Below are 27,462 nucleotides of genomic sequence, written 5' to 3' on the forward strand. Positions count from 1 at the left end.
AGCGCCGCTCCGTTGTGGCAACGCGCGGCTGAGGACGGGGAGCGTGTCTCAAACCCCCATCTCCGATCTGGGCTTCTCAGGCCTTGAAAGAGAGGGGAAAATAAAGACCTGCTTTGGTCAAGTAGGAGTAAATCGAGGAGGTTTTCATGGTCTGGGATAGGAACCGCAGGCGCGTTCACGTATACGTTTCTGGGAGTTACTCTTCGTGTACGTGGGCAGGTAGCGAGTATAACAAAACTGCGCCCTAGCTGGCGTGATCAGCAGCACCGCGGATCCCTGAGCGCTACGCTGCAGACCGTAATAACGAGGAATAATAACGAGGAATAACAACGAGAAGACGACGAGGCCTCCCGGTAGCCGGGGCCGTGGCACCTCAGCGCGGCGCTCGCGGCGCTGTGACGCGGCCTGGGCAGGAGCCCGCCGGGAGCGTCGGGCGCTCCCGCTCCCGCTCCCGCTCCTGCCGCCGCCGCCGCGCCCTCCCGCTCCCGCCGCGCTCCTCGCGGGAGGACGGGGCGAGCCGATTGGCTGCTCCTCCGTGACGTCACGCCCGCGGCGCGGGGCGCTCGCAGCGCCGCGTGCCGCCAGGGGGCGCGGTGGCCGCGGAGGAAGATGGCGGCGGCGGCGGCCGGACCCGAGCAGGTCGGTCCGCGCCGCGGCGCGGGCGGGGGCAGGCGGCGGGGCCGGGGCCGCCGCGGCGACAGAGGGGCCCGCAGGGACGCACAGGCCGGGGCGGGGGCGCCTCCCGCCCCAAAGCGAACAAGTGCGTGCGTGCGTGTGTGTCTCCGAGGCCGGGTGCCACTAGCCGAGCGGGGCCGCCGGGCCGCGGCCGCACAGGGTATAAATAACTGCCCCGTGCGTCACCCTGCCTGGCCAGGGCGGCTGCTTGTCAGCCGTGGGGACAGCGGGGACATCGGTGTGCGGGCTGTACAGGCTGCGTTCGTTCCGGAGGAGCAAATCTAACGCCGTCAAACAGACCAACCTCTTGCTTGAAGAACAGGAACCTGAAATAGTAGCCTCAACGGTTGAGAAAGGTGGAACAAAGTTTTGTTCAAAGTTGTGAAAATGCATCCAAATCTCTCGCTCTGTGAGTACCTGTGGGGTTTTCCCCTGCATTGGTCAAATTGACAGGATACACTTGGCAATCTAGTTACTTCAAGACTTGAAGGTCTCTGCTGCCAACTTTCCTCCGTGGCAGCTTGAGGCCTTACAGTGTTTCTCCTTCATGTTGCGTGCGAGTAAGAGAGGTTGGCTGTAAACTGTGGGCTGTCAAAGCAAGCTGATAGCTCCCACTCCCCTCTCACCACGCTCCTGAAACGTCTGCATAAACTCTGAGACTCCTGCGCTAGTGCAGAGGGAGCTGAAATCTTGTGGTAAATTGTGGCCTGTATCACCCCCAAGAGGTAAAAACTTGATGTGCTTTCACAGCTGAATCCTTATTACTTAACTGCAGTACTTCACAGCCGAGGCCAAAAGAGTCATAAAAACATGTATCAGTTGTAAACAAATGTCTGGATTCTAATATTAGCAGTAGTCTTAGCGGAGATTGCACATAGATTTCATTAATGCACATTGCATAAATGGTTAAATACTGAGTGGCAGATCAAAACACAGTATTGAATATAATATTTTGTGTGCTCCACTAATCAGTTTGCTGTGTTGATTTTTCTTCTTTTCCCCACGCCCCTGTTTCAAATTGCAGCAGAGCTCCAATGGCCCTGTGAAGAAGTCAATGCGTGAGAAGGCCGTGGAGCGCCGGAATGTGAACAAGGAGCACAACAGTAACTTTAAAGCAGGGTACATTCCCATCGATGAAGATCGCCTCCATAAGACAGGCCTGCGTGGCAGGAAAGGCAACTTGGCCATTTGCGTGATCGTCCTGCTTTTCATTTTGGCTGTCATCAATTTGATCGTGAGTATAATGCCGAGGCTGTAAGCAGCTTTGGGATGAATTTCATTCTGATTGTTTATTAGAGAAAATTTACTGCAGTGTGGCTGCAAAGCACTTAAAATGTACTGGAGTCTTCTCATTTTTTTTCCCTCTTGCCTTTTTTTTTTTTTTTTTTTTTGTAATCTGAACAAGATTTGACAGGAAAATCTTGTTTAGATGGTTTAGACATCACCATTCCAGTGTCCTGGGACCTACCTGTTACCCAGCCCAGCAGCAGGAGCCCTGAAAGCCTCTCTCTGTTCTCCAGACTTTCCAGCAAGCCTGTGAGGTGCTGTTTGTGCACTGCAAGTGCGTTCAGGATAGCTGTTCAGCAGGAACACGGTACAGGCAGCAGTAACTGAAGTGCACAGGATCGCTCACAGTGAAACGGCCACTGTGGTTTCAACCTCTCCTCTTGCTCATTACTGCTGTTCACTGAACCACCTGGCTCCTGGGCGGACAATGAAGTCATGAATTATTTTCCATAACTAGGCATCTGCATCAGAAGCTGTTTTCTTATAAGAAACAGGGATAAATAAGGTCAGGGATAAATAAGTATGTTTTGAGTTGCAATACTGTGTTCTACAGAACTGCTTAGCTTATGATACCATGGTTACCCTTAAAGAAGAAATAAAAAAAGATTTAAATGTGGATATGATTTAATTTCAAACATATGTATGCATATGTTACACACGCAGAGCATCATTTCAGATGAGAGAAGTCAGACAAAATGCATTTTATAGTTAAGTGTATGTTAATGTTTCTAGTAGGAATTCGACATATTAAATTACCCATAAAACTCAAACATGAACATTAGTTATTATTTTAAATATAGTATCCATTAGTACAGTACTCTGTACAGGAAGACCTGAATGGTCAACATAAGCATTAAGCATTAAATAAAGTGTGTTTCTCTTTCAGATTACGCTTGTTATCTGGGCTGTGATTCGCATTGGTCCCAACGGCTGTGACAGCATGGAGTTCCACGAGAGTGGCTTGCTGAGGTTTAAGCAGGTTTCTGACATGGGCGTTATACACCCACTCTATAAAAGCACCGTAGGAGGCAGACGTAACGAAGACTTGGTGATTACAGGGAATAACCAGCCTGTAAGTTATATCATGAAGTGAAAGTTTCTGAGCCACAGTATGGAATTATGCTCACATTATGAATATATGTTACCTTTGAAACACCATTAACTTAAGACTTTGTCTCTGAAGATTGTGTTTCAGCAAGGAACAACAAAGCTCAGTGTGGAGAAGGACAAAACTTCTATTACCAGTGACATTGGCATGGAGTTTGTTGACCCACGGACACAAAACACCTTGTTCAGCACAGACTATGAAACGCATGAGTTTCATCTGCCAAATGGAGTAAAAATCTTGAATGTACAAAAGGCTTCTACAGAGAGGGTATACTTTTTTTTTAATATTACTTACTTTTTGCAAGAGTTAATTACACATTTTTCTTCATAATAGAGTAAGTTTTATTGTAATCTAATCTTTCCAGCATGTTTAGAAATTTGATTAGTAGGGCTAAAAATGCAGCTTTGAAAATCTAGGTCATCTTTAAAAGTACAATATAAATTGAAAGTGATATTATTAAATGAGTGTAATATCAAAAATGCCATACTCACTCCTTTATCAGGATTAGAAAAATGTTTTAGAAAGTTTTCATTAAGCGTTTATGAATCTGTGCACAGATAGCTTTCAAAAACAGTATCTCCAAGAAGCTTTCTGTTTCTAATTACTACATTTCGAACTACAAAAATAACTAATAGAATTTCATGCATCATTTTGGATAAATGTTATTACAGTCAGATTTTTAGAAGTCTGAGGAAAAGTGTAGAGAACATCCATAGCATTGTAGAAGTTCCATTAACTTAAGGCTTCCAAGTTAAACATGTTCTTATCAGAATACCCAAAAGCCTAAACATCAATGTGGTTGCATTAGAAGTGTCCATGTTAGACTAAAAGTCATTTATTTCCTAGCATCGCTCATAGCAAAGGCCTTCAGAGCGTTGACAGTCCCCAGTTCTGCTATATCATGTTAGTAGTTTTAGCAGATTTACAGAGGGTCAAGCAGTAACCAGTCAGATTAGGAAGCTGCATTTGCTACCAGGGTTAGTTATATATGTCATATAATTCTTCCATGGAAATTGTTGATGTTTTTATTGCAATCAAATGATATGCAAGCAATAAGCTATTTTATATATCTCCGAACTTGGGTAATCCTTTTTTTCTATATCTAAGTGCAGAAAATAACAAACAGTGGAAGCTTTTCAGGCGTAGTGGGAGAAGGTTGCAAAGTACATTGATTTATTATTATTAAACAATATTTTTCAGGTGATAGATATTTGAACAAATCCAAGTGGTACTTTTTCAGCGATCTACAATACTCCCTTTGTTTTGTTTTTAATGTTCTTAGATTACCAGCAATGCAACCAGCGATCTAAACATAAAGGTTGATGGACGTGCTATAGTCCGTGGAAACGAAGGGGTTTTCATTACAGGCAAGACCATTGAGTTCCGCATGGGAGGCAACATGGAGCTCAAAGCAGTAAGTGTCAGCTCAGCCCTTGAGCAGCTTAGCTCCAAACGAAGGCAGAGCTGCTCCTGGCCGCGGAGCAGGGCGCCCGGGAAGGCTCCGGCCCTGCAGGGGCTGCCCCAGGGCGCCTCGCCAGCCCTCGCTTGGGCTTTCGGCAAGGTGAAGATCCTGCAGCTTTGGAAGTGAGGAAGAGCATTGGAGGGGACGGGAGGGCAGGGGAGAAATAAATGCGTGTGCCTCTGGAAGCAGAAGTTCACATCCTGATTTCCATTTCAGGCATTCATTTTTAGATTGACTGTGTTGGCCGATGGCTCCCTAAACTGAATCACTGTGTATCGTACTATGATTGTCTGTCTCAATAGAGTAGAATATTCTGGAATAGCAAAGTCCTTTCCTGGTTACAGTTGAGGAAGTGGTGGATGTTAGTCACAAACTGAATTTAAAAACAACACCTTCCATTACAGAGTTTTATGGACAGTATTCATTTGAGTCCTACAGCCTTCCAGCGATGTGCTTTATTGGTTGAACTCGTCCTTTTCAGAACGAGGCTGCCTTGGTGACATGCATGCCCTTTTTTTGTCCCCTCTCACCAGGAGAGCAGCATCATCCTGAACGGGACGGTGATGGTGAGCCCGGCGCGGCTGCCGAGCTCTTCCTACGGGGAGCAGTTCGGGAACGGCAACTGGCTGCGCTTCAAGCTCTGCATGTGCGCGGACGGGACCCTCTTCAAGGTGCAAGTGACGGGGCACAACATGGGCTGCCAGACGGCGGCCAATCCCTGCGGATTGTCCCGCTGAAGGACACGGCGCCGCCGCAGAGCTCTCCCGCTGCTCCGGTGGCTGCGTGCCTCCAAGCAGCTCTGCTTTTGCAGCAGTTTATGCTAACGTTGATCCCATGGTATTTTTTTAAACACAGGTTGTGCTCAGCAGTATTATTTCCATCATCAGATTTGTCCTTGTTCTGGTTTAGTAAGGTGCTGAAGCATGTTCCAATGTACATGCACACTGAAGTACCTGCCTGAATTGGGACCAGCAAAATGTGTTTAAAGGAAACTTGATCTTAGAAATGATACTGACTGCCTTCAGTTGTCTCTAGCGCTTTTTATTTTTTAATCTTGCCTCTCACTTCCAAAAATTCCAATTTGAGGTGCTTCGGCAGGAAATGCCAGTGCATCCTTTGAAGCGGCAAACTTTGTGTCCTCTGTTCTCTCTTGCCAAGGTTGATGCAGAGATTTCTCTCCAAATTAAGTGGCCTACCACTGTGTACACTAGTTTCTAGCACACTAGCTGTGTACTAGAAGACAGACAATGGCACATTATCCTTTAAATATTGCTTTCCTTTGGCCTTGGACTCTCAAGAAGCTAAAAAAAAAACCTGTGAATAATATTTGCAAAGTAAGGTACAGTATGAAAATAATTTTTCATTTGGAAATATTCTAGCTGGTAAGAGGGGAAACAAATTACATGTTTCTCAAGTTCCATTATATCTGGGCAGTTCAAGTATTCTACACTTGCTTGATATATGTGAAGTATTTATGAAGTGTATTTATATTAAAAGTACATTTTAAAAAATGTACTGATTTTGCTTACTACGTAGAAGGAAGAGTTTTCCTGGGTGCTTTAATGCAAATATATTAATTCATTATTTTACAGCTGATAAGCTATTGCACAGCATGGCTAAAAGCAGCAGCAGTTGAGGTGTTTGTTGGTTTTTTTTCCCCATGAATATTGGTACCACTGCATTACTGAGCAGCTCGGAATTACATTCTGAATTAAATAAAAGTGCAGGTCTAAATCTAAATGTAAGGACATAGGAGCCCACAACAACATGGTTAACATGTATCTGAATTTATCAAAAGGGAAACTTTGTGCATGATGTACTAAGATCTTACAGAAACTATCATAGCCTATAAATACTTTGGAGATGAGGTGTTCTGTACTAAAAACACAACAGTGCATTGTACGATTACACCCTTCCCCCCATGGGGGGGTTGTATTTTTGTGTGTTTTTTTATTATTTGTTTTCCAGTTTTGTGTGTGGGTTTTTTGTTTGTTTTGCACTAGCATCAAGTAACCTTAGTGGAGGCCACAAAGGTGACACGAGAAGCACTTGACAAGTTTTTCTAGATAAGCAACTACTTTGCTTCCCAGAAGTTGTGCAAAGGTTACATATTAACTTTGTAATTGAATTTTTCACTTGTTATGACACAAATTACAATCTAGTCTCGTTTTATAGCTCAAAGCAGGCAGAGTTCCACAGAGGACAAGTCAGTCCCTGCTGCAGAGGGCTTCCTATTTAAGGTCTGAATTCCTGCCTTTAGTAAAAAGGTGGAAGTGATTTTAGAGGGGGGATCTGTAGGTCAGGCCTTACACCCCACAGAAAGTCAGGGGTCCCATGAGGGAAGGCTGTAATTAAAGTTGCATGGAGGCACAGCACAAAGATTCGATGCTCAGTTGGGGGCCAAGGTTATTTTGAACAAAAATAGAATAGAATGTAACAAAAGTCACTGTAAGCAGTTAAAAGTGCTCACATTTTGCACACTGCATCTGTAGTTTTACTGCACTTAGTATTAATCATGCATACATCTCTCCTGCTCTGACCAGTGCCCTAAATGGTATTTGTTAGAACCAAGCAGAAGAAACAAACCATAACATTTTTAGGACTTTTGTTCTCTTACTAATAGTAGCATCGGCAGAACCCTCAAAGCTGAAATAGACCTTGGTAAATAAAAAATATTTCCTCGATCAAGTAGACTACATATAGCTCTTGTCTGGCTAATACTGGCTAATACAATATGTCTGTGTGCTACTGCTGGATTCTTTAATTTTCTGAACTCCTATTAAAATACTACGTGCAATACAGCAGAAAAATTGTCACAAAGCTACTTTTAGTTTATAGTTTGAGAAATATGTTTGGAGAATTGTTTTTTAAGTGTGGATTTCTAGTCAAAAAATAGCAAACCCAATCATACAGACACCAGTTGAAACAAGTTATCAATTTGTTGGCTGTTATTCACTTATTATTAACATATTGTTGTTTTCACTACAGATTGAGAAATGCTGATGCCACACATGCCTGTTGTGCCTTTTTTTTTTCCCTTGTACTCATTTGCGGCACTGTGTGACACATTTTGATCCTGCAAATGCACTTGAGAGTCTAGATGTATGTAAAGTACAGACTACATGCCTGGATAAAGTACAGCACTGAGTTCTTTAAAATAAGTTACATGTGAAGAACTCTCTGCATTTGTAAAGGCTTGTTTTGATAAATAAAAAACACAACTGAATTTCTCATCTTTGTTTTGAAATGGAACAATAAATCCTAAAACATGACGGTGTTGAGAAGTGTTTTTTTTCAAGAATCTAATCTCATTAAGGCCCGGTGTTGTGTTATTGCTGGTGAAGACGGTTATTAACTATGAGAACCACCATTCCACAGCTCTTTGTCACACGTTATAACCGGAGGACTTTGCTCAGTGATAGTAGTGTATGATAGCACAGGTTAGTTTCAAAAGTCTCCCATACTTTCAGTTCTCGAGTTCTGCGGCGCAGTGTTCCTCATGGTAAGGACAGGAAAGAGTAAGAAAGTGAGGATTGGTTTGGGGAGAAGCGGAGGGTGGAGGGTATTTCTGAATAAGCTTTCTGAAAAAATAGCTAAAATTCCAAAAGTGTGTGTTTAAGGAAGCAAATGGGCAGTGGTTTGGGTGTTGGCTTGTTTTTCAATGTTAACAGTATTTCTGCTTTCTACTTGATTGTAGTTACGTTGAACTTACCCTAATTCCACATCTACATAGAGACATGATGGATATTCTTCACCCGAGTGTCATAGCTGCGCTCCTTTACTTTATTCTTCCTGGATCTTTGGAAACCAATTCACATCTGAGCCCTTCCAATAGTTCTCATCATTCAGACTGCTGGTGGGATGGGAACTTCATAGTGAATTGCTCATTTACTGGAATATCTGCTATTCCAGAGGACATAACACCAACAGTGCTAACAGCGGATTTAAGTTACAACAACATTACGACACTGCTGCGCGCTACAGGCGGAAACCCAGAATGGATGCTGAAACACCTGAACCTCAGCAACAACCTCATTTCTGAACTCTCCTTTGCGACCACTTTCAGAAATCTGCCCTCTCTAGAAACTCTCAACCTCAACGGCAACGCGCTCAGCACCCTCACCCTGGGCCCGCCGGCGCACACAGCCCAGGGGGACGGAGAAGCCTCTCGGCTCCTGCCCGCTTTGAAAGTACTGGCGGTTGAAAGAAACAGCCTCAACAGGATTCCTGAGGGTAAGTATTTCAAACCCTTAAACACACCACCTGAGAGAAGTGGATTTTAGATACAACTGCATATACCTTACTTTAGAGCAGAACCACCTCATTTAGTTATGTTCATGGTGAGGGAAAGTTTCACCTGAGTGCAAGTATATTAAAAAAAAAAAAAAAAAAAGGTCTGTGTGTAATCTTTGTAATTATAATGCCTTAGAGCCAGTCAAACAATAACAAAATCAACCTCTGAGCAGCAAGGAAGTATTTTTTCCTTGATTCATAGGAAGAGAAGTAAAAATATATAGAATTAAAACACCAGCTTCCAAGTCTCTATAATTAAGAAAATGATTGATAAAGGATTTCATACTATTACTTTCAGAAGAAAGTTAATACTCTTAAGTAAGTTGCTCACACTTCAGTATTTCGCAAGGGCAACAAAACATTTTTTCAAAAAAAAATCCTGCCATCTCTTTGTTATGTGTTTTCAGAGAGCACACCTTAAATTACACCTATTAATGAGAGAGAATTTAGTCTTTTAATAAACTTTCTTCCATAAACTTTTAGGAAATATTTCCTGGTCCTGAATTAGACTGAGCATACTGCAGCCTGTGCCCTCAGAAACAGATAACTCACATGATTCAAAAAGTACTCAAATAAAGCAAAAGCTGTAGTGTGAGCAACCCACACATATTTGTTGAATTTTACTGACCTCTGATATCATCATATTCTTTGGCCTTAATCTCAATAAATATCAGGCAGAAAAGAAAGGCTTATCTCAAAGAGAACTGAAACTGCCCACAGTTCTAGAATGTCCATTATTACCCCTTTTCTGAAACCAAATAATTCTGTGGTATGCAGTAAGCTCTTCTTCATATTTTGCTAAGTGTACATGCATGTATCTATAAGGTTCCTTGTGGAAAGCATAGAAACTGCTTATAAAATATACTGAGGAGAAGTTGATTGTTTGGCTATATAACAATGTATATAGGACATAGAGGATGTCATACTGGATCAGAAAGATTACACTTGACTGTAGATGATTCCAATAATTTCTAGATGTTATAAGCAAATCAAATTGCTACACTCCATTTCACTATACTTGCAGGTTGTCATCTCCTGTTTAAATAGGTGTCCAGAACTTATTTTCATACTCCAAAACACCTCATCAGCCTTCTGTTTTTTAAGCTCTAGCATAGGAGACATGGCAAGAAAGTCGAGCATAAATTCTGAAGCTGGGGTTTTGACCACAAAGCAACCCTCCGGACAGACCTGGCTGCAATCCATCGGTGCCACACACTGAGGTGACACTTTGGCACAAAAGTAGCTTCAAGCAGGCAACCTTCATGAAGCAGCAAGGGAGCACAGAGCGACCCTACATGATTAAGGGCCTGGAGCATCTATTGTATGAGGAAAGACTAAGCCAGCTGGGCCTGTTTAGCCCGGAGAAGAGAAGACGAGAAGAGATTTGATCAACATATTCAAGTACCTGAGGGGTGATCATAGGGAGGATGGGGCCAAACTCTTCTCGGTGGTGGCCAGTGACAGGACAACAGGTGATGGGTACAAGCTGAAACACAGGAAGTTCCACCTCCATGTGAGGAAGAACTTCTTTCCTGTGAGGGTGACAGAGCCCTGGCACAGGCTGCCCAGAGAGGTTGTGGAGTCTCCTTCTCTGGAGATCTTCCAAACCCGCCTGGATGCCCCCCTGTGCCACGTGCTCTGGGTGTCCCTGCTGGAGCAGGGGGGTTGGACTAGATGGTCTCTGGAGGTCCCTTCCAACCTCAACCATTCTGGAATTCTGTGAACTCCCAGAGCTTCGGAGTGCCTTTCAGACCCCCTGCCTCTAACGTTACAGTAGGAATGAATTACCCTGTCAGCTTTATGCAGACAGCCCAGAGAATTACTCAGCAAACTGCAATTCAAGATTTCTTGTAAACCCAAGGGCAAAAAAATGTAAGGAGAACAAGAGACAGAGATATTACAAAACTGTGGTGATGCCAAAAATTCGGGTGCCAACCTTCAAACTGGAATTTGCAAACTAGAACTATAAAGGCTCCCTGCACGGGGTCTTAGAAACACGAGTTACTCCTAGCTTTCAGAGCAGCCATATATGCAAGACAAATGCTGTCAGTACCAGGAAGTGCTGGGAATTAGCTGACACTCGTCATATTTCACAGGCACGCAGCCATAATCAACACAAACACCTTGTAGCTCTCAGTCAGCTTTACATTGTATGAATATGGTTCAAGTAATTCCACATACAAAAAACACACATGAAGATGGCAAAGAATGGCAGAAAGTTTAATAGTTTTTGCTTCTCTCCCTTTTACTATTAACATGTTATGATTTTAAAAACGGGGTATATTCTGTCCTTTTCCACATTCCTCCTTTCATATCTCTGTTTCTCCAAAGAGTCATGTTTGAGGTATAGAGGCCATGGCCATGTTTCTGCTTTCATGGATATGTGAATTGTAGAAAGCAAGCATTGATTTGTAAATATATTAAAGTGCCTGTTGCTGATGCAACAGCTGATACAGCTTTTAAAATGGGTTAACAGCATTAAGTAGAAATGAATCAAAGCCTGCAGCCACAGGTTGCAATAGACAATAGCGGAATAAATACTGTGCCAAAGAGGTTTTTAAAAGCTGCTTGATGCATAAAAAAACACAAGAGTATATAGTGTAAAACAATTTTGTTTTCCTCAGGACTAGGACTGTTGCAGTCTTTACAAACTGTCCACTTGTCATCCAATGACATACTACAAATTGATGTGAATGATTTTCAAAATTGTTCACAACTGAAGAATATCTACTTACAAGACAACAAGATAACTAAAATTCATCCAGAAGCTTTCAAGGATCTGAACGATTTACAGGTTAGAAACAATTGTACTATTTTTTTTTTTTTACATGTTTTATGTTAATCCTTGTTCATGATATTAGTTATGAACTATTCAGCAAAAACATTAGTCTTTTTTATAGTTGTACACTAACATATTAATTAAAGCCAGTGATGAAAATAACCATTATTTGCATAGAACATATATTTGCTTTTAACACATACACACTCTTTTACCTATACAGAACACATCCTTAAAATAAAAATATTCATTTATGGCACAATCTTCAAAATTGATGTTTACTGGCTATGGATCAACTATGGGATGGAACTTAATTTTATCTATAACTTTACCTTGTGCAGAACATATGTTTTAGCAAAGGTCTCAACGTTGATCTGTTTATCCATGCACCCATCTTAAGGGCCAGACGCCACTTTCTACCATTTAACACATGCACATCAGCGTTACTTTTCCTGCTAGGTTTTGCCAACAAAGATGCATTTACCTTGCAAACTGCTTTCTGGCAAGACAGATGAACTCCCAAAGGAGCCGCTGGTGCCACCACAGCCAAACTATTGTTGTTCCTCAATTGCCTTCACGTCTGTACACCACGCTGCACTGTGCAGCACAGACCTTTTAATGTCTTCCGTAGGGAGAGAAGAACAGGATACATACAGAAATATGTGGAAGTCCGTATGGAGGGTGTCTAGGGCAGACTATCAGTTTTCTGCGAGTTGAAAGAGGGACTCAAGCAGAAAAGCATTAAATTTAGGAATACATTTAAGTGCTTTTAATCAAATACACATTTTTAGTTACCCATCTTTCATTCTTCATCCAAGTATAAGTTGTTCATTAGTTGTTTCAGTGTATGTATATGTTATATGCATACATAATATACACACATATATGCATCATCTAATTTTCTCATTACGTATTAAAGCATTATACTCCTCTGACACCTACTGAAGGGGATTAAAATACTACTGAGATCATTTGTTCCGATTTTACAATTAAAAATATATAGTTTTGTGTGCACAGAGAAGCACAAAGATGATACCCCTACACCCCCTAAAATGATACCACAGATCCTTACCACCTTCAGCTCGGTCGAGGCAGGAAAGAACTGCAGCAGCTTCAGAGGAAACATGGCCATTTCTAGAGAGCACAGAGCCATGATGAGGCATAAGGTGTGTTCCTGACTGAGATTTTTTTACATCATTTCACTAAGAGAAACCTCTGCTGCACCCAAGGGTATAACTTAAGAGCCACTGAATGATAGGAGCCATGTGACACTCCTAGTCATACAGATAAAAGTATTTTACAATGAGAGCGAGCTAAATGCAGTACAATCCTCAAAAAGCTTACAACAATATTGAAATTTTAAACAGTTGTATTGTTCTCATTTCTTTAGAAATGTTCACTACACTAAACAGTTATTGTTGGCAATGCACCAATTCAGACTCCATTCTAAACTTGATTAATTTTGAATGAATTAATTTTGAATGATTTATTTCCAAATAGGTTGTGGATCTTCGTGGAAATGCCCTGACAACACTTCCACCACACATACTAAACAATTTGAACATATTTCAACTCGGAGTGGATTCATCAAATAATCCTTGCGTATGCAACTACGATCTAAATACTTTCAAATATTTAATTCATTTTCTTTCATTAATTTCACACAACATATCTGCCACCAACATCTTACCGAAACCTCTTCTGCCTTTGCAGTTTAAATTAAAACTTGAAAATGACAGTGTTTCATTTAAAACAACTGTAATCCCAACAGGAAAGACATCTGTGCTAAACTGCAACTTGGATAACACGAGGGGTAGGTAAAACGGACTCTATTCACACACTGCTAAAATTCAAATGCCCCCAGCAGGATAGAAGAAATTGGTTCAAAAAGAACTGAGAAACAATCTTAACAAGGCAGATTATTTGTTTAGAAGGTATTATATCAGAATATTGGAAAGTCAGTTTTCTCTAAAGTATCTTAAATTTAGTCTCCTGGTAAGACTTTATATTTTGTTCTAGTTAAGTGATGCTAGTATATAATTACAAATAAAGAAGTTTAAGCAATTGTTTAAAGCAATTAATGCTTGCATACAGGAGACAATCAGGCATTTTTTCTTACTACTGTGATTAATAGCCATGGGGCAGTTATATTGAGGCATGTAGAAAAATGAGAAAGGATGCAATAGCGCTTCTAAAAGTTACAGCAAAATAGAATGAAAAAATATTATTTGCATGTGCAAGGGAAAAGAATTATCTCTCTTCTACAGAAGTAGAGCTGCTGATGGCTGCAGCACAGTTCATTCAGCAAACAAATTGTGCACTTGTAATTCATAGGGAGAACTTGAAGTGCAAATGGCAGTTTCCACAAAGCCAGGCAGAAGCGAAGACAGTGCTTAAAGGAGGTGCATCTGCCACGAGCCATAAGCCCAAACGGTGAAGGCTCTAACAGCGCTCAGAGGCGAGAGGCCTGTCCACAGGGAATGCTCTACCCCCAGGTGGGAGTACCTAGGGTGGATCAAACATGCCACCTGCTTTACATCTTTTCTAGGAAAGTCACAGAGAAAGAAAAAACAAAAAAAAACCCCACCACAACAGCTGTAATAGTACAACACTGCTTCACATCACGTGCTGCATTTTCTGTGCAGAGGAGAAGACGAGATGATTATCAGACACGTGGCTCAATAGCTGGTTATTATGCATGGATTAAAAAAACATTTTACAAGAACAAGCAATGTTCAATGTATCAACGATGTTCATAGAATGTCTTTATAGAAATAAACTGCCCCTAAATCTTATTATTTTCTACTTCTAAAGCAGATTTAATTCATGTTTTCTTTTATTTCAGGTAATGGGGTCTCTTGGTGGACACCTATTGGCAGAATTTCAAGAGATACTAGTCTTCCCCACATGACACTGGATAAAATGAGTAATTTAGTAATACACAGTGCTGACAGAACTGTTGCAGGATTTTATATGTGCACTTTTAATACAACAAGAAATAAATACCTCATCTACAACATACAGGTAAAAGAAAAGCTTTCAACATCGTTGGTTAGAAAACCCCGGGCTACTAACACCATGTTTAGACAAGGAACAACGAGGCAAGACCTTGTATTGGCCATCTGCCTCTCAGTGTTCATCACATTTGTTTTTGCGTTTTGCCTGGGTGTCTTTGCCAGGCCCTACCTTGGGAAGCTGTGGAGACTCATGCGCAGAAACAAAAATTCACCTTCAGAACACATTTATTCTAATGAAGCTTTTTCAAACGAAGCTCTGGGCAGAGAGTGTACTGCAAGCATTCCAACAAATACACGGAGTAATTTATTAATCTGTGATGAAAATTCTTTGAAAAGCACACACATTTTTCCTACAGAAACCTCTAGGTTGCAGGAAAGTGTCATTTATAATAATGTACATGCACCCAATACTGGGGAAGAGTACCAGAAGCAATGCAGTAACCAGATCAAAGCAGAGCAAAAATCACTGTTTTCAAACAGCAAAGCAAATACTATCGGCAATGAACATTATATAAACATTGATCCCAATGCACCATCTTCTGTAGGGATGTACTACAGAAATAGTAAGGAAATAACACCAAGAAAACTAACAAACCAGGACATTTCATTACATGAAGATTCAAACTATGCAAACAGTGAAGATTTGGAGAGGAGCAGCTTCCCTCCCACACCTGGCAGTAAGATAGCCAACGAATCTCATCCACTGCAGTCTGAAACTACAGAGGTTACAGTACATTTTCCCAAACAGAAAGAAGTGATCTACGATAACGAGCCCCTAAGCACTTCAGCAGTTCTACCCAGAACACAAAACTGCAACGAAGAGCTTGGTGTAAATGATAAAAAGGGTAAAATCAGTGACGCACGAGATTTTATTTTACCAAGTAGTAGCCAGAAAGATATAAATCATGAGAATTTAAGTGCCTACCTAGCAAGCGACAATTCTCTCACAGAGTATTACAAACGAGGAGGTAGTGCTGAACAAGATGATCTGGCAGACATATTTGGCGACAGTTCTTCAGATGAAGGCGTTCCGTTTACCATGAGCGACTGTAGCTCTTCATCAGATTTTGAGCTGGCACAACCTCCAAGCAACAAGCTCCCCGGCTGTCAGTCATCTCTAGAGAAAGCTGATGCAAATAAGGAAGCAGACGGGTCCCCAACAACGCCCAGGTCTCCGAGGCTGGCTGCTGAACATCAGCATGTTGCAAAAGACGAGAACACGGATGACGACGACGATTCCGAAACCACTGCTAGTTATGGATCAGACACCACCACGTCTCAAACAGAATCACCTTACACTGACAAACATAGTGATCACGGAACTGAGTCTGATTCCAACACCATCACTTTCTCTTACCAAAAAGTTCCTGATATGTTTAAGAGTTCTACCCATCCAGAGTCAACGATTCAAAACTCTATTCCTCATTCTACACACAAACAAAATACAAGTTCTAATGATACGTTAGCTTCATCAGAACCTTCTCCCACGTACGCCTCACACACAGAGGATACTCCAGCCAAAGAGGCCGACCTGTCATTGCCTCCGTTTTCCATTCAAGCTCAGCACTTTCACAGGTTCAGGTCCACTGCACAGGAGGAGAACATAGCAGAGATCAGTGCAGAGAGCACAGACAGGAGTTCCTCTGAAGAGGATAACAGTGAAGAGGATATTGCATTAAGAGGAGACATGAGTACATCTGAAAAGGATCATTTTACATTTGTTCCCAATGATTTTGTTTGCAATCAAGTTATTAGAAAGATGGTACTACTGTCTTCCGACAGAGCCATCAGTGAATCAGCTCTTCCATCTCAGCCTCAAAGCACAAGTGAAGGATGCATTATGGTTACTACTGAGAGAGAAGACTCCTTACCCCAGGGGAAGCAAGTGAAAACACCTAATACACAGAACATGGAAAAAGGCTTTAACAAAAGTGAACACGATGAGTACTCAGAAACGCAGGATAGCACCAGCTGTAACCTGCCTGATGAAACGCAGTCCTGCAACTTTACAGCAGATCCGCATCATCCCAGCTATTCTGTCAAAACGCAGTCAGGCTTCAGCACAGAGAAATATTCCCAGCTGGATCAGAGTGAGGAAAATGCATATTCCTCACCACTCTCACAAAGGTCTTTCAATGAAAATATACAATACAGTTTATGGTCACTCCCACAGACTAGAGAAAACACAGCCTCCAGGAAGACCGATTCCAGTGATTCAGAGGACGACGCTACTTTGACAGCACTGGAAAACTATCCTACAACAGTTGTCAATCTCCAGAATTCTAGGGAAAAGCTCAATCAAAAAAATAAGACCAATTTAAATCACGGTCAGTTCTTTGTTAAGAAGAAAAGAGCCTTTGATGGATTTGCTAATGTTTTGCAAAGCAGAACAAACTTCAGTGAGGTATAAAAATGCAAAACCCTAGGGTTCCCACAATGATGATGTCAAAGGTACAAAAATGTTTGGATTTCTAAATGAAGCTCCTAGTAATTGCTAAATATTGTATACTTGTTTTGGTTTTGTTTCCACCCAGTACAATAATTTTCCTTTAGCTTCAGAAAAAGAAGTTATGAAACTTTGATATTTATGAGGTAAATGTAACAGCCTGCTATGCTCTGAAGTCCGGATTCATCTAGTTTAGGCGTCCAACTTAGAAACACATAGGTGCCATAAAGCCAAAGGACAATTCAGGCCACACACATTGGCACACACATAAGCCAGAAGCCATGGATTTGTATGCAGACTAGCACTTGTTTAAAAAAAAAAAAAAAAAAAAAATCTGTGGGACACTCAGAATGAGTGAACTACATATAATTGTAAAATTATTATAACTAATGCTAAGTTTATTATATACTACTTTTTTCTTTTTTGTTGGTGGCGAGATATTCATTTTCCTTGAAAATGGTCTCTGATATGCACTCTTATTTCTCTGTGTCCCAAATAAATGTAGCACTGCTCAATTCTTATCACTATTATCTTGTTTTTCCTACAAAAATTACTCCTATACAGTTGCATGGTATGCGTGACTACCTTCTGCTCTTGAAACAAGTTATAAATTTCCAAATTCCCAGTTTGGTGTAGATAGATAAACAAGATGAAGTCTGCAAGAGTTTTAAGGGCAGAGTGTGACAAAGTAAGAAAAGATAAAAAGTTATTGCAAATGCCGTAATTCTTCAGACCTACTTTCCTTGATCTCAAAGGCGATCACGAAAATCACAGAAAAGCTGCCTCACTGGTTCCAGTGCCCCTTTTTGAGAGAATTGACAACATTTAGCCAATTGTAATTGACCTATGCCAGCTTCCATCTTGACTAATTTGCAAATCCCTTTGTGCTTTGGGAAACAGAAAACAATAGTGTAAAGGCTACCCAGAGCTTCAGTATCACAAACAGGGAGAAGAGATTGCTGCACCTAAGGGGTGTTTTAAAACAGAATGATCTGAAGTTACCGAACGCTCGCCTTCCACCCAAAAGGAGCCAAGTACGGCAGCAACAGCGAGCAGGCCGCAGCCTCCCAGCAAACAGGGAGCACCAGATGTTGGACAACCTGCCTAAAGCGCAACGCAAGCCTGAGCAGGGTGCACCTGCAGTACTTTTAAGTCACTAGGATTTAAAGCTTTGAATGCATTACTGAAAGCGGGGCCCATACATAGAGGAAGACAGGCAGAGTGGGTGCAGGCATCTAACAAAACAGAAAAAAAACTGCCAAGCGTTTTCTTTTCCGCGGCGTAGGTAATTATGTTTAGTTGGGAGTTTTGTGCAGACCAAAGCAGCACACAAACTGCTCAGATCAGTGCCTCCTACCCTTTAACACCAGACTACTGTCTTCTCTTCCAACTCTACATTTACAGAATCTTGTGTTTGCTTTAAGAGATGAACATGTTATGAAGATTCTTGCTGTAAAATCCCATCTGAAGATACATTCCTGGTGAAGTTGACTCTACATTTAAAAAAACCTCTTGTATAAGTGTTTCTCACACACACAAACACACAGAGTATTTAAAACATAGCCATTTCCAACAAAGTTTTAAATCATTTGCCTTAGTATTAGCAATGTAAGAACCCAAAGATTGTATATTTTCTAAACTCTGCAGCACAAGATGTTCTCTGCTACTAGAGTGACAAAGGCAGACTAAACATTAAAATACAACATATTTTAAGAATATAAAAACCTGGATTATACAGGTGCTTTTTATATGGACATTTTAGACAAGAAAAAGTGCCACCTTATATGGAATTCTCACTGACCTGTGAGGTGTATTCACATGACGGAATTTTTAAGGCATGAACCACAGAAAGATCTAAAGTCAGTTTCAGAAAACATCACAAGTACTGTTTATTTGTGGGATATCATTTTACAGCAACACCAGCAAAAATCCCCAAAAGGAACTCATGATGAATCATGTTGGGTGGCATAACAGTATTTTAGTCAGGCTGTGAGTCACAGGAGTTTAGCACACCTTACGTATATAACATGCAAACAATGAAGACACAGCATTCACAGGTGAAGGTCAACTGCTGTTCCTGCAACAGCACTCTCAGTAGAAACTGTTTTGTGACAATACACTCCCCCCCGCCCCCCAAAAAAAAAGCCACCTACGCACACACACAAGACACCCACCATCTCAGTTACCAACAACCAACTACTCAGTTGGTGGATGGATCCTATACACTTTTATAACAATACAAAGAGATAAAATGTAAGGCCTACAGAGGTATCTTAGCAGTTATAATTAAAACCAGGGCACAAACTAACCTTTAAAGCTGTCTACAAATTCCAGAAGTATTTAACTATTTGTTAAGACTTGTGACCAGGGGTCAACAGAAATCTTGAAAAACGTTAACAAAACTCAAGTCTGTTTCTTGCCCTCCAAGAAATGTACCTGGTGAATGCTAAGTAAGCAGCAATGAGCTAAAGCTCACTTGGATCATGCAAGCATATCTGTCCTGAAATAAAATGTCTGTATTTGCGATACAATGGGAGAAGCCTCAAGTCCCCTACAAATGTTAAAAAAAGGCCACACAAAGGCGATCCAAACATTCACTGTAGTTTAAAGATAACCTTAGTATAGATTCTTACTGGAAATCCAAGTAGTACATAAAGCATTCCAATAAATTCCACCTTCCTCAAACGGCCTTCCTTGGAGAGAGGTGGACGAAGGAAGGAGTGGGAAGAAAATAGTAACACAGTACTAAATTAGCATTTTAAAATATTTTATGCTATTTTGCAGGAAGGGGAAATATATGCAAACTTAATTTGTGGAATGTTTCAGTAATTAATATTTCCTATTACTATTCTATTAATAAAGAGTTCTAAATGTCTGTCATTTATCAATTTAAAGTATCCACTACTGTAGGATAGAATCATAGAATCGTTAAGGTTGGAAAGAGCCTCTAGAGATCTAGTCCAACCACCCTGCACACGCAATGAATCTTAACATGTAATTTAAAGATTGGCCTCAATCTGAAACCACACGGGATCACATATGACAGGAACTGCTTCACTAACAATATTTTTTCTACCGATGAGGAGTCTAGATATTATTTTTCTTTCACTAACTGCCTTTGCACCTTACAATTTCCTAAATATCAAGCATGAATTACACATAGGCCATTAGGTTTCTGCAGACAGATATTTTACACATGAAAAACAGCATAAACTAATATTTCTTCTGTCACAATGACCTTTCAGTATCCTGTTCAGGTACAAATATTCTGTATATCAACTTTTTTAAAAAAAGAAAAGCAAAAATAGAGCAACTATTTGATGACATAGCAAAGAAACAAAAGAGCAAATATCAAACTTGCCTTAAATACAAGGTAAATTAAGTAGCTTCAGTAAGTACTCACAATGGAAAAAGGAGAGATAATTTATCTCCAAAATACAAGAGTTGGAAATGTTAAGGTCAGATCCCTGTGCTTGTCAGCAGACAGAGCACAAAAGGACAGATAATGTATGAAAGCTTCAGCTGTGAGGGTCAGCTTTAATTCATTTTGATCACTATAAATTTCAGTAAATACATCGATTACCTGTAACTGAAGATGCATGTGTTAAAACTGCTGAAGAGCCCAAATTCATCTTGCTTACAGGTAGAACATTTGCAGTATCCATCTGATCCATGCTGAAACACATTATTCCTTGTTCTCACTCCCAATTCGTTACACATAAGAAATATCGAAGGGTATGTTAATCTACACCATAGGATTTCTTTTCTTTGTTTTTAGATTTTGTATTCTGCTAAATATTTACAAAAATGGGGAAAAGAACACACGTTTGAACTCAACAGATTTCTGCTGACCCTGTTACATGAAAGTTACACCGATATCAGTAATATATTAAAAGTGTCTTTGGCTCTTGCTTCCATTACTGGAAGCCAAATTATTTGTTACGTATAAAACTTCTTATGTAACCAGTCTTGTATCTTAGCAGTATTCATACCAATTTGTGCTAAGCCACTTTCTAGAGTTATTAACTAAACATCAAGAACAGTTGCAGTATTTCACTTACTATTTTACCAACTACAATTCAGCTTAGTTACATGTTATATATTGCTTCTAAATTCATTATTTTAATGCAGCTCCATCTTTTTTTCCTTACCATTATACACATCTACATCTGAAAACTGAATTAAGTGTGTGTTTTAGTAAACACTAATTGTAAACATTAAATACCACACTCCATTGAATTCAAATATTGTGCAAATTGGCATCAAGTATTAATGTTAAGCGATTCAGTACATGAAAGAGCAATGATTATGTATATTTTACCATGATTAAAGAATGCTACTTATTTAGTGTCATAGAGATTAAAACATGACTCTTTCATGGGGAAAGGCAGTATTTTCTTAACAGCACAAAACTTCAGATTTTATATAGGCAAACATATTGTATATTTAAGCAAATACACAAGCACACACAACTTTCTTTGGCAGCTAAATTTGGAAGAGGAAGAAAGGAGAGAGAAAAAAGGAGAAAAAGTGAATATAAATTGACAATTGACCAGCAGTAGCAATGGAATTGCATCCTCTTGGTCCTGGGAAGCAAGCTACTGTGCTTGTGATAAAGCAGGCATAATCCTGAAAGTAGGCAAGTCAGTGAGGGCTCCTGCCTTCAGGGACCCAGAACAGGGCCTTCAATACAGCTGAAAACTTCACATTCAACCTAAAACGCTTCCCCCCGCCACCTGCCCCCTAGTTGCCTTCTAAACAAAACCCAAAACTGCCAATACCTTTAAAAATATTTCTACAGAAAAGCAGTAGTATATTCTTTAGTCCAAAATATTCACTAGTCCTTTTTTGTTAAGTGTTCCATGAAATGATGTGGAACATTTTATAAATCCTCAGGGATCAAAGTTTAATAGCACCAGATACTTCAAGAACCTAAAAATATCAACAGCAACATTATTTAATAAGGACGGGTAAGGCAAATCCAACATGACAAAAATACAGAACTTACACCTTTCCATTCACTCATTTTCCCCAGATAACCACTAGAACTGTCCTCAGCAAACAAACATATGAAACACGAAGTGGTCCCTACTAAAATGTAATGTCTCTTAATGCTGGTGTTTAATGTGCCCGCTGCCTGCAATGGGCATTCTGCTGAGAAATTCCAGTCCCCAGCCTGAAAGGGAAAGCAATGTTTTGACTACTTGATATAGTATTTTTAATTACTAAGAACCTAAGTTGTAGATCATGGGAAAGACTAGCATTACAAAGAAAGATCCCCACTTATATTAGTCATAAGTGGAGAAGAGCAGACTTTATTCCCCCCAACCACTGATTTTCGATATAACTTTCGATTCCATTAGATCACAACATAGTCCAAACACTTAGTACACCAAAGTTTAAAAGAAACATGCCAAAGGGAATTTACAAAAGTCTAAAATCCATTTTTAAAAGGTACTTTAATTTGTTCACTTGTACCTGTAATGAAACTACTGCAGTTTTAACATTAAAAAGTCAGTACTTCCTTCTTCAAATAGAAATCATCTGTGGCATGTATAACTATTACAGTGTTTATATATATATATATATGCATGTATATATATATAGTATATATATATATATTTTCCTTTTAAGACACTGATGTTTCATTCCTGTTAAGCAAAAGGTCATGTTTGGTGAATCCCCCTGAAGAAAGTCACAGCATTTCTTCTCACCTCAGAAATTGGCATCTCAAACAGTAACATTAAAACTGACAATAGTTCTTCATCGTAACTCTGTCCAAGCAATCTGGTCATTTCATTTTCAGAAATGCTACATTTGAGACCAAAATAAAAAATAACTAAAGTTTCAATGAACATAAGTGATTAGAAATATGCCACAAAATTATTTTTACAATACATTTCTGCAGAAATAATCCCTAGGTGAAGCTTTTTTTTTATACACATATACAAAATTTAGACAGCAATATACACATAATCACAGTGAAGACGCTGGCAAGTTCACTATTTTGTGGTGTAAATACAGAATGCAAAGCAGCCTTCAAAGAGAACAATGCTACACAGCAAGCAGAGCTGGCTTGTTAAATAGCAAACACCAAAAGTTCCCTGCAAGAGGGATGCAGTGCAAGAGAAGCAGCATGCACTTTCATACAAACAGCAGTTTATGGCTAATGGTTGACATAACTGTGGTAACAGTGACTCTTGAGTGGCTGTGCATAGTTCAACTCCTATGTCATCTGTTTTCCTTTATACCATTCCACAAACTCATCCAACAACACCGGCCCTGCAGAGAGATTAAATAACTGTATTTTACAAAATTTTTTCAGGATACAGAATGACTGAACTCAGAAGTAAATTATTTTAAAATACCAACATATAGTGGTACTTACAGGCTCCATCTTCATCATAATTACTGAGGTCAAGGTTAATTGTTCTGCTGAATTCAAGCACGTTACACCATTGGTCCTTATTGATAACTTTGTATTTTGATTGCTGCTTAAGGCAAGAAACATAAGTTACTAAAGTGCATTTTCACTCCCTCAGATTTGCAGACATTCTTATAGAAAGTTAACGTTTGTGTTGAATTATGACTTTAAACTTTAAAATCAAACAGGAATTAAACATACCACTAGGTAGTCAAATTAGTGTTGAGTATTTCCTGTTTCTAGTTAGGGCTTATTCTAGTGAGCAAGTATACATTAAATGACAGTCTGTAGGCAATTCCAAGCCAGATTCTACAATTTCTCCTGTATTAACTAAATATTAACAGCAGACAGATTTTGTGTACAGGAAGGGAAAACAGCAGGTACAAGTGCAGTTAAGTATAATCTAAATCAGGATAATTTCTGATATAAGCACCAATTCTTAGTTGTTTACTGCATATTTCATTACAATAAAATATCAGAGAAGACAGACAAAAAATACCATTCCCTTTCAAATTTCATACCTCTAAAAACTGGTGAAATACTGGAAAGAGAGACCATGTTTTTCCTAAAAGAAGCCCCAACATACACTTGGCAGTATTGATATCTAGACTGCGCTGGTCCTTTTCCTGTAGAAGGAGAAAAACAGTTCAAAAAGAAGAAAAGGAGGAAAACCCATGATCTCAGTGTTTTTCATTTCCCCCCAATAGCCAGACTACAGTTCACTCATTCACAAAACACATTAAAAAAAAAGTATTAGATATTGTTATTTATTAATTAGAACACAACTTCCTAGTAAAATATTACACTTTTCCTCATGGCTAATGACTTGCTACAGACAGAAGTTGCTTTCTACAGCAAAGACAGTTCTTTGAGAAAATCTATCAAGGAATGCTTTTAATGTTCAACACCAACATAGGGTCTTTTAAATGACATCCTGAAGTCCATGCTGATTTAAACTATTCATGCTGCATAAAACAAATCTAGATCATACTTGCTTTTTTTCTGACAAATTAACTCTAAAATACCAAATCATAGCAGACACTTAAATTACCTCTCAAAACTTAGGAAGTTTAGGACAGTGGTTTTTGCCATTGAGCGCTTTCCCAAAATGATTATCAGTAGTGTGGAAATTAGACAATCTTCTGAACCAAAACCAAAATCCTTCCTGTTCAGCATTCACTTTCATTATTCTGTTTAACACGATGTACATTCTCTTCTGCCACATCTGAAGAGCTATATTAATGTTTGTTAGCATTCATTTCCTCTTTTACAGTATGCCATTCTCCTATAGACTCACCCTCATCCTATAGTACTCTAAATTCAATAGTCCTATTACTCTAATAGAATTTCAAAATTTCTCTAGTTGATATAACCTTGACTTGCAATTCCGAAGTTTTTTATTTGTTTGTTTCTCCTCCCTCCTCTTTCAAAAAATTCACATCTCCATGTTCAGTTTCCTTCTCAACAGCAAGGTATGTTGTGTCCATTTGTTTATCGTCTCTTGAAAACACTCCACCCACTCGCCTTAAGTCTTTTCATTTCTTTGACAGTCACTCTGCTGGCAAAATTTCATAATAGTTTTAAAAAAATCAATTTGGAATATTTCATCAGCATCTTCAACTTCTTTGGCATTTTTGTTATTTCTTGCACAAGTATTTTACTTCCAGAAAAAATTGAATACTTTGTTTTAGAGCAAAGAAAATTAAGGAACCAAGAGGTTTGTTTCTCTCACAGTAGGTGCATGCATGCTGCCATATCCAGACTGTAGGCTTCCTGGCTTGGAAGGGATCTCCTGAGAATCTCTGCATGCTGACAAGCAGAAAGCACTTGTATCACGAATTTCAATTTCTTATGCGAGACTAAACTGTCATTATAGCTAGTAGATCAATCAATTTTTGTCATTTTTTCTTAAAATGTTACCTTTTTGCTGTCAGTTTTCTTGGTGCTTCAAAATTGGATCTTCAGTTTTGCCAAATAAATTGTGATCCTTTTTAAAAATCCTCCGTGATCCATCATGTAGAGAAGGAGAATGTCCAAATTTCTTGTCAGTATACATGCTTAATTCAGGAAATTCAAGTTTTTTATGGCTCCCTTTGGGAAGGAGTAGCCTTATGTATATAGTGCAGACTGTATATATGTATATTGCAGTTTCTAGTACCAGGTGGAAATTTAGCAATTCGTATTTTATACTAAGAAGATTGATAACAGGATACCATATACCTTCCTATAGTTTTCTGAAACAGTATTTACACAATAACCAGCTTTTAACATTTAAATTAATTTATTTTTACTACCTACAGAACTGTCTGAACTATCTTCCAGGCTTAAATATCTTTGTACTTATGACATCCAAACACTAAAAGAAGCAGCAGGGGGGAAAAAAAAAGCCAATGGAAGTAAATGGTCAAGCTCCAGTATGCAACAGAATAGGGCCCAAACAATTTTCTCAAAGTCATAAAAGAGCTTGAAGCGAAGAGGCAGTAAAATATGTCTTCTGCACAAAATCTGAAACACTAATGCACTAACCATCAAGCATCCTTTGTATTTTTTCTGATGTTTTGCATATACTTAAGAAAAACTCCATGTGTTAGAAGCAATCTTGAGTGCTGTCTTGGGAAGAGAAATAGTATATGGCCTCTATTATTTATGAAAGTAAAGTTTATTTTTAGCCTTCCACATACTCACCCGTGCAAAGTCAAACGCGTATCTATAAATAAGTTTAAAATTGGTAGGCTCATTTAATAAAGATCTCAAGTAATCCAAAGAGTTTCTCAGTTTTTCTGTTGTATCACATCTACAAGAAAAACAAAACAGAGATTTTATAGTCTATGTTCTTATATTCGTGTCTTGATGTTTTCAGAAAAAATCTCTAACGTATTCATGTTCCCACAAATTTGCGTTCATACAAAATGTAAGACATTTAAGAGTTTGTTTATGTAAGATGTCTTGATTTAACCCAAGGTGGGAAAAGAATTTAGATAAGTTAGCCAAAGCTTATGCTTGTAAGACTGATAAAAATTTGTTTGGACTCATAGAAAACGCATTCCCCAGCAGATTAGCCAAGAGCTTATCTACACAAGGCAGGCAGCCAACAGAGCACAGAAGTGCAACTACACTTCTTTAGTTTTACTGATAAAGTTTCCTATACAGTTTTAATGAATCTGCTTTGGAAGACAAGTTAAAATACAGTCCTTCCCCAGCTCTCTATCAAGTTGTAATTATACAACTACACTTTAATTATCTCATGATGATGAGTCTCAAATAAAAAAACCAATTCTTAAAAAGAACATAAAATGCATGGTAACAGAAATACACAAACAGTGTATTATATAGCACTTTAAACTGCACATTCGCTAATAACATACCAATATTTAGTATTTCTGCAATGACCCCAAATCTTAGGAAGTTAAATACATAAGTCCAATTCAGGAACAAAGATAAATATCTTATTCCTTGAGAATTAGCAGTATCAAACCTCTTGACATTTGTTTTTTCAAGACTCCCAACATTTTAAGCCAACTGTATTTAACAGGTAGCTTTAAGGATAAAGTTACCTGCAAGTGAGCCACATCCCATAAACAGGAGCAAAAAAACACAGAGCTACTGTGTAGAGTAGAGCTACTACTCTAAAGCAGAGTGCTATGCCTCAAGTTTTATGTTTAAAAATACTCTTAAAAAAAACAAAAAAAACTACAGCAGAGTTGGAGGTTTTTTCCAGAGCACTTACTGTAGTGATGTCATTCCTTTCAACCATTCCTGTAATGTAAAGTAACCCATGTTTTGTGCATCCAGCTTCCATGCTAATACAAGCATAACTACCTGTTTAAAAGGTGGGGGGGAAAAATCAAGACTGAATAGAATTAATCAATTAAATAAAAGCAAACAAAACCCACACATTTTTCAAATAGTTACTATTTAGTAGTCAAAAATACCTTAATTGAATAATACATCAGGATGTTCAGATTATTCCT

At 39.3% G+C, this 27,462-nt stretch overlaps 3 protein-coding genes across 6 annotated transcripts in view; 2 read left to right on the top strand and 1 right to left on the bottom strand.

Moving 5' to 3' along the window:
* Window positions 1-601: 601 nt before the first annotated feature.
* SGCB (sarcoglycan beta) lies at window positions 602-5,305 on the top strand. 2 transcript variants are annotated; one of them, XM_088524715.1, is made up of 6 exons: window positions 602-639; window positions 1,703-1,909; window positions 2,849-3,034; window positions 3,146-3,337; window positions 4,353-4,484; window positions 5,066-5,305. In XM_088524715.1, exons 1-6 carry the CDS (start codon window positions 610-612, stop codon window positions 5,267-5,269), a joined length of 951 nt encoding a protein of 316 aa, XP_088380841.1. In that variant the 5' UTR covers window positions 602-609; the 3' UTR covers window positions 5,270-5,305. The 2 variants fall into 2 exon arrangements, with proteins under 2 accessions (XP_088380841.1, XP_088380840.1); XM_088524714.1 differs by having other exon boundaries at window positions 621-639; window positions 1,700-1,909.
* Window positions 5,306-8,272: 2,967 nt separating this feature from the next.
* On the top strand, window positions 8,273-17,031 carry LRRC66 (leucine rich repeat containing 66). Its single transcript, XM_010211416.2, has 4 exons — window positions 8,273-8,765; window positions 11,450-11,619; window positions 13,105-13,417; window positions 14,450-17,031. Exons 1-4 carry the CDS (start codon window positions 8,273-8,275, stop codon window positions 17,029-17,031), a joined length of 3,558 nt encoding a protein of 1,185 aa, XP_010209718.2.
* A 5,476-nt stretch (window positions 17,032-22,507) lies between these two features.
* Window positions 22,508-27,462, bottom strand: part of DCUN1D4 (defective in cullin neddylation 1 domain containing 4) — a 31,242-nt gene continuing 26,287 nt past the window's right edge. For all 3 annotated transcript variants that reach the window (XM_088524739.1, XM_088524738.1, XM_088524740.1), the window contains 5 exons: window positions 27,219-27,310; window positions 26,177-26,285; window positions 24,013-24,117; window positions 23,456-23,558; window positions 22,508-23,349 (listed from right to left, as the gene is read on the bottom strand). In XM_088524739.1, coding sequence (XP_088380865.1) covers window positions 23,294-23,349; window positions 23,456-23,558; window positions 24,013-24,117; window positions 26,177-26,285; window positions 27,219-27,310 — 465 coding nt within the window. In that variant the 3' untranslated portion in view covers window positions 22,508-23,293. The remainder of the gene's footprint in view (window positions 23,350-23,455; window positions 23,559-24,012; window positions 24,118-26,176; window positions 26,286-27,218; window positions 27,311-27,462) is intronic.

This window comes from Tinamus guttatus, unplaced genomic scaffold, assembly GCF_059628265.1.
Source record: "Tinamus guttatus ecotype Peru unplaced genomic scaffold, ASM5962826v1 Tinamus_guttatus_pri_ptg000213l, whole genome shotgun sequence".
Taxonomy (NCBI): Eukaryota; Metazoa; Chordata; class Aves; order Tinamiformes; family Tinamidae; genus Tinamus; species Tinamus guttatus.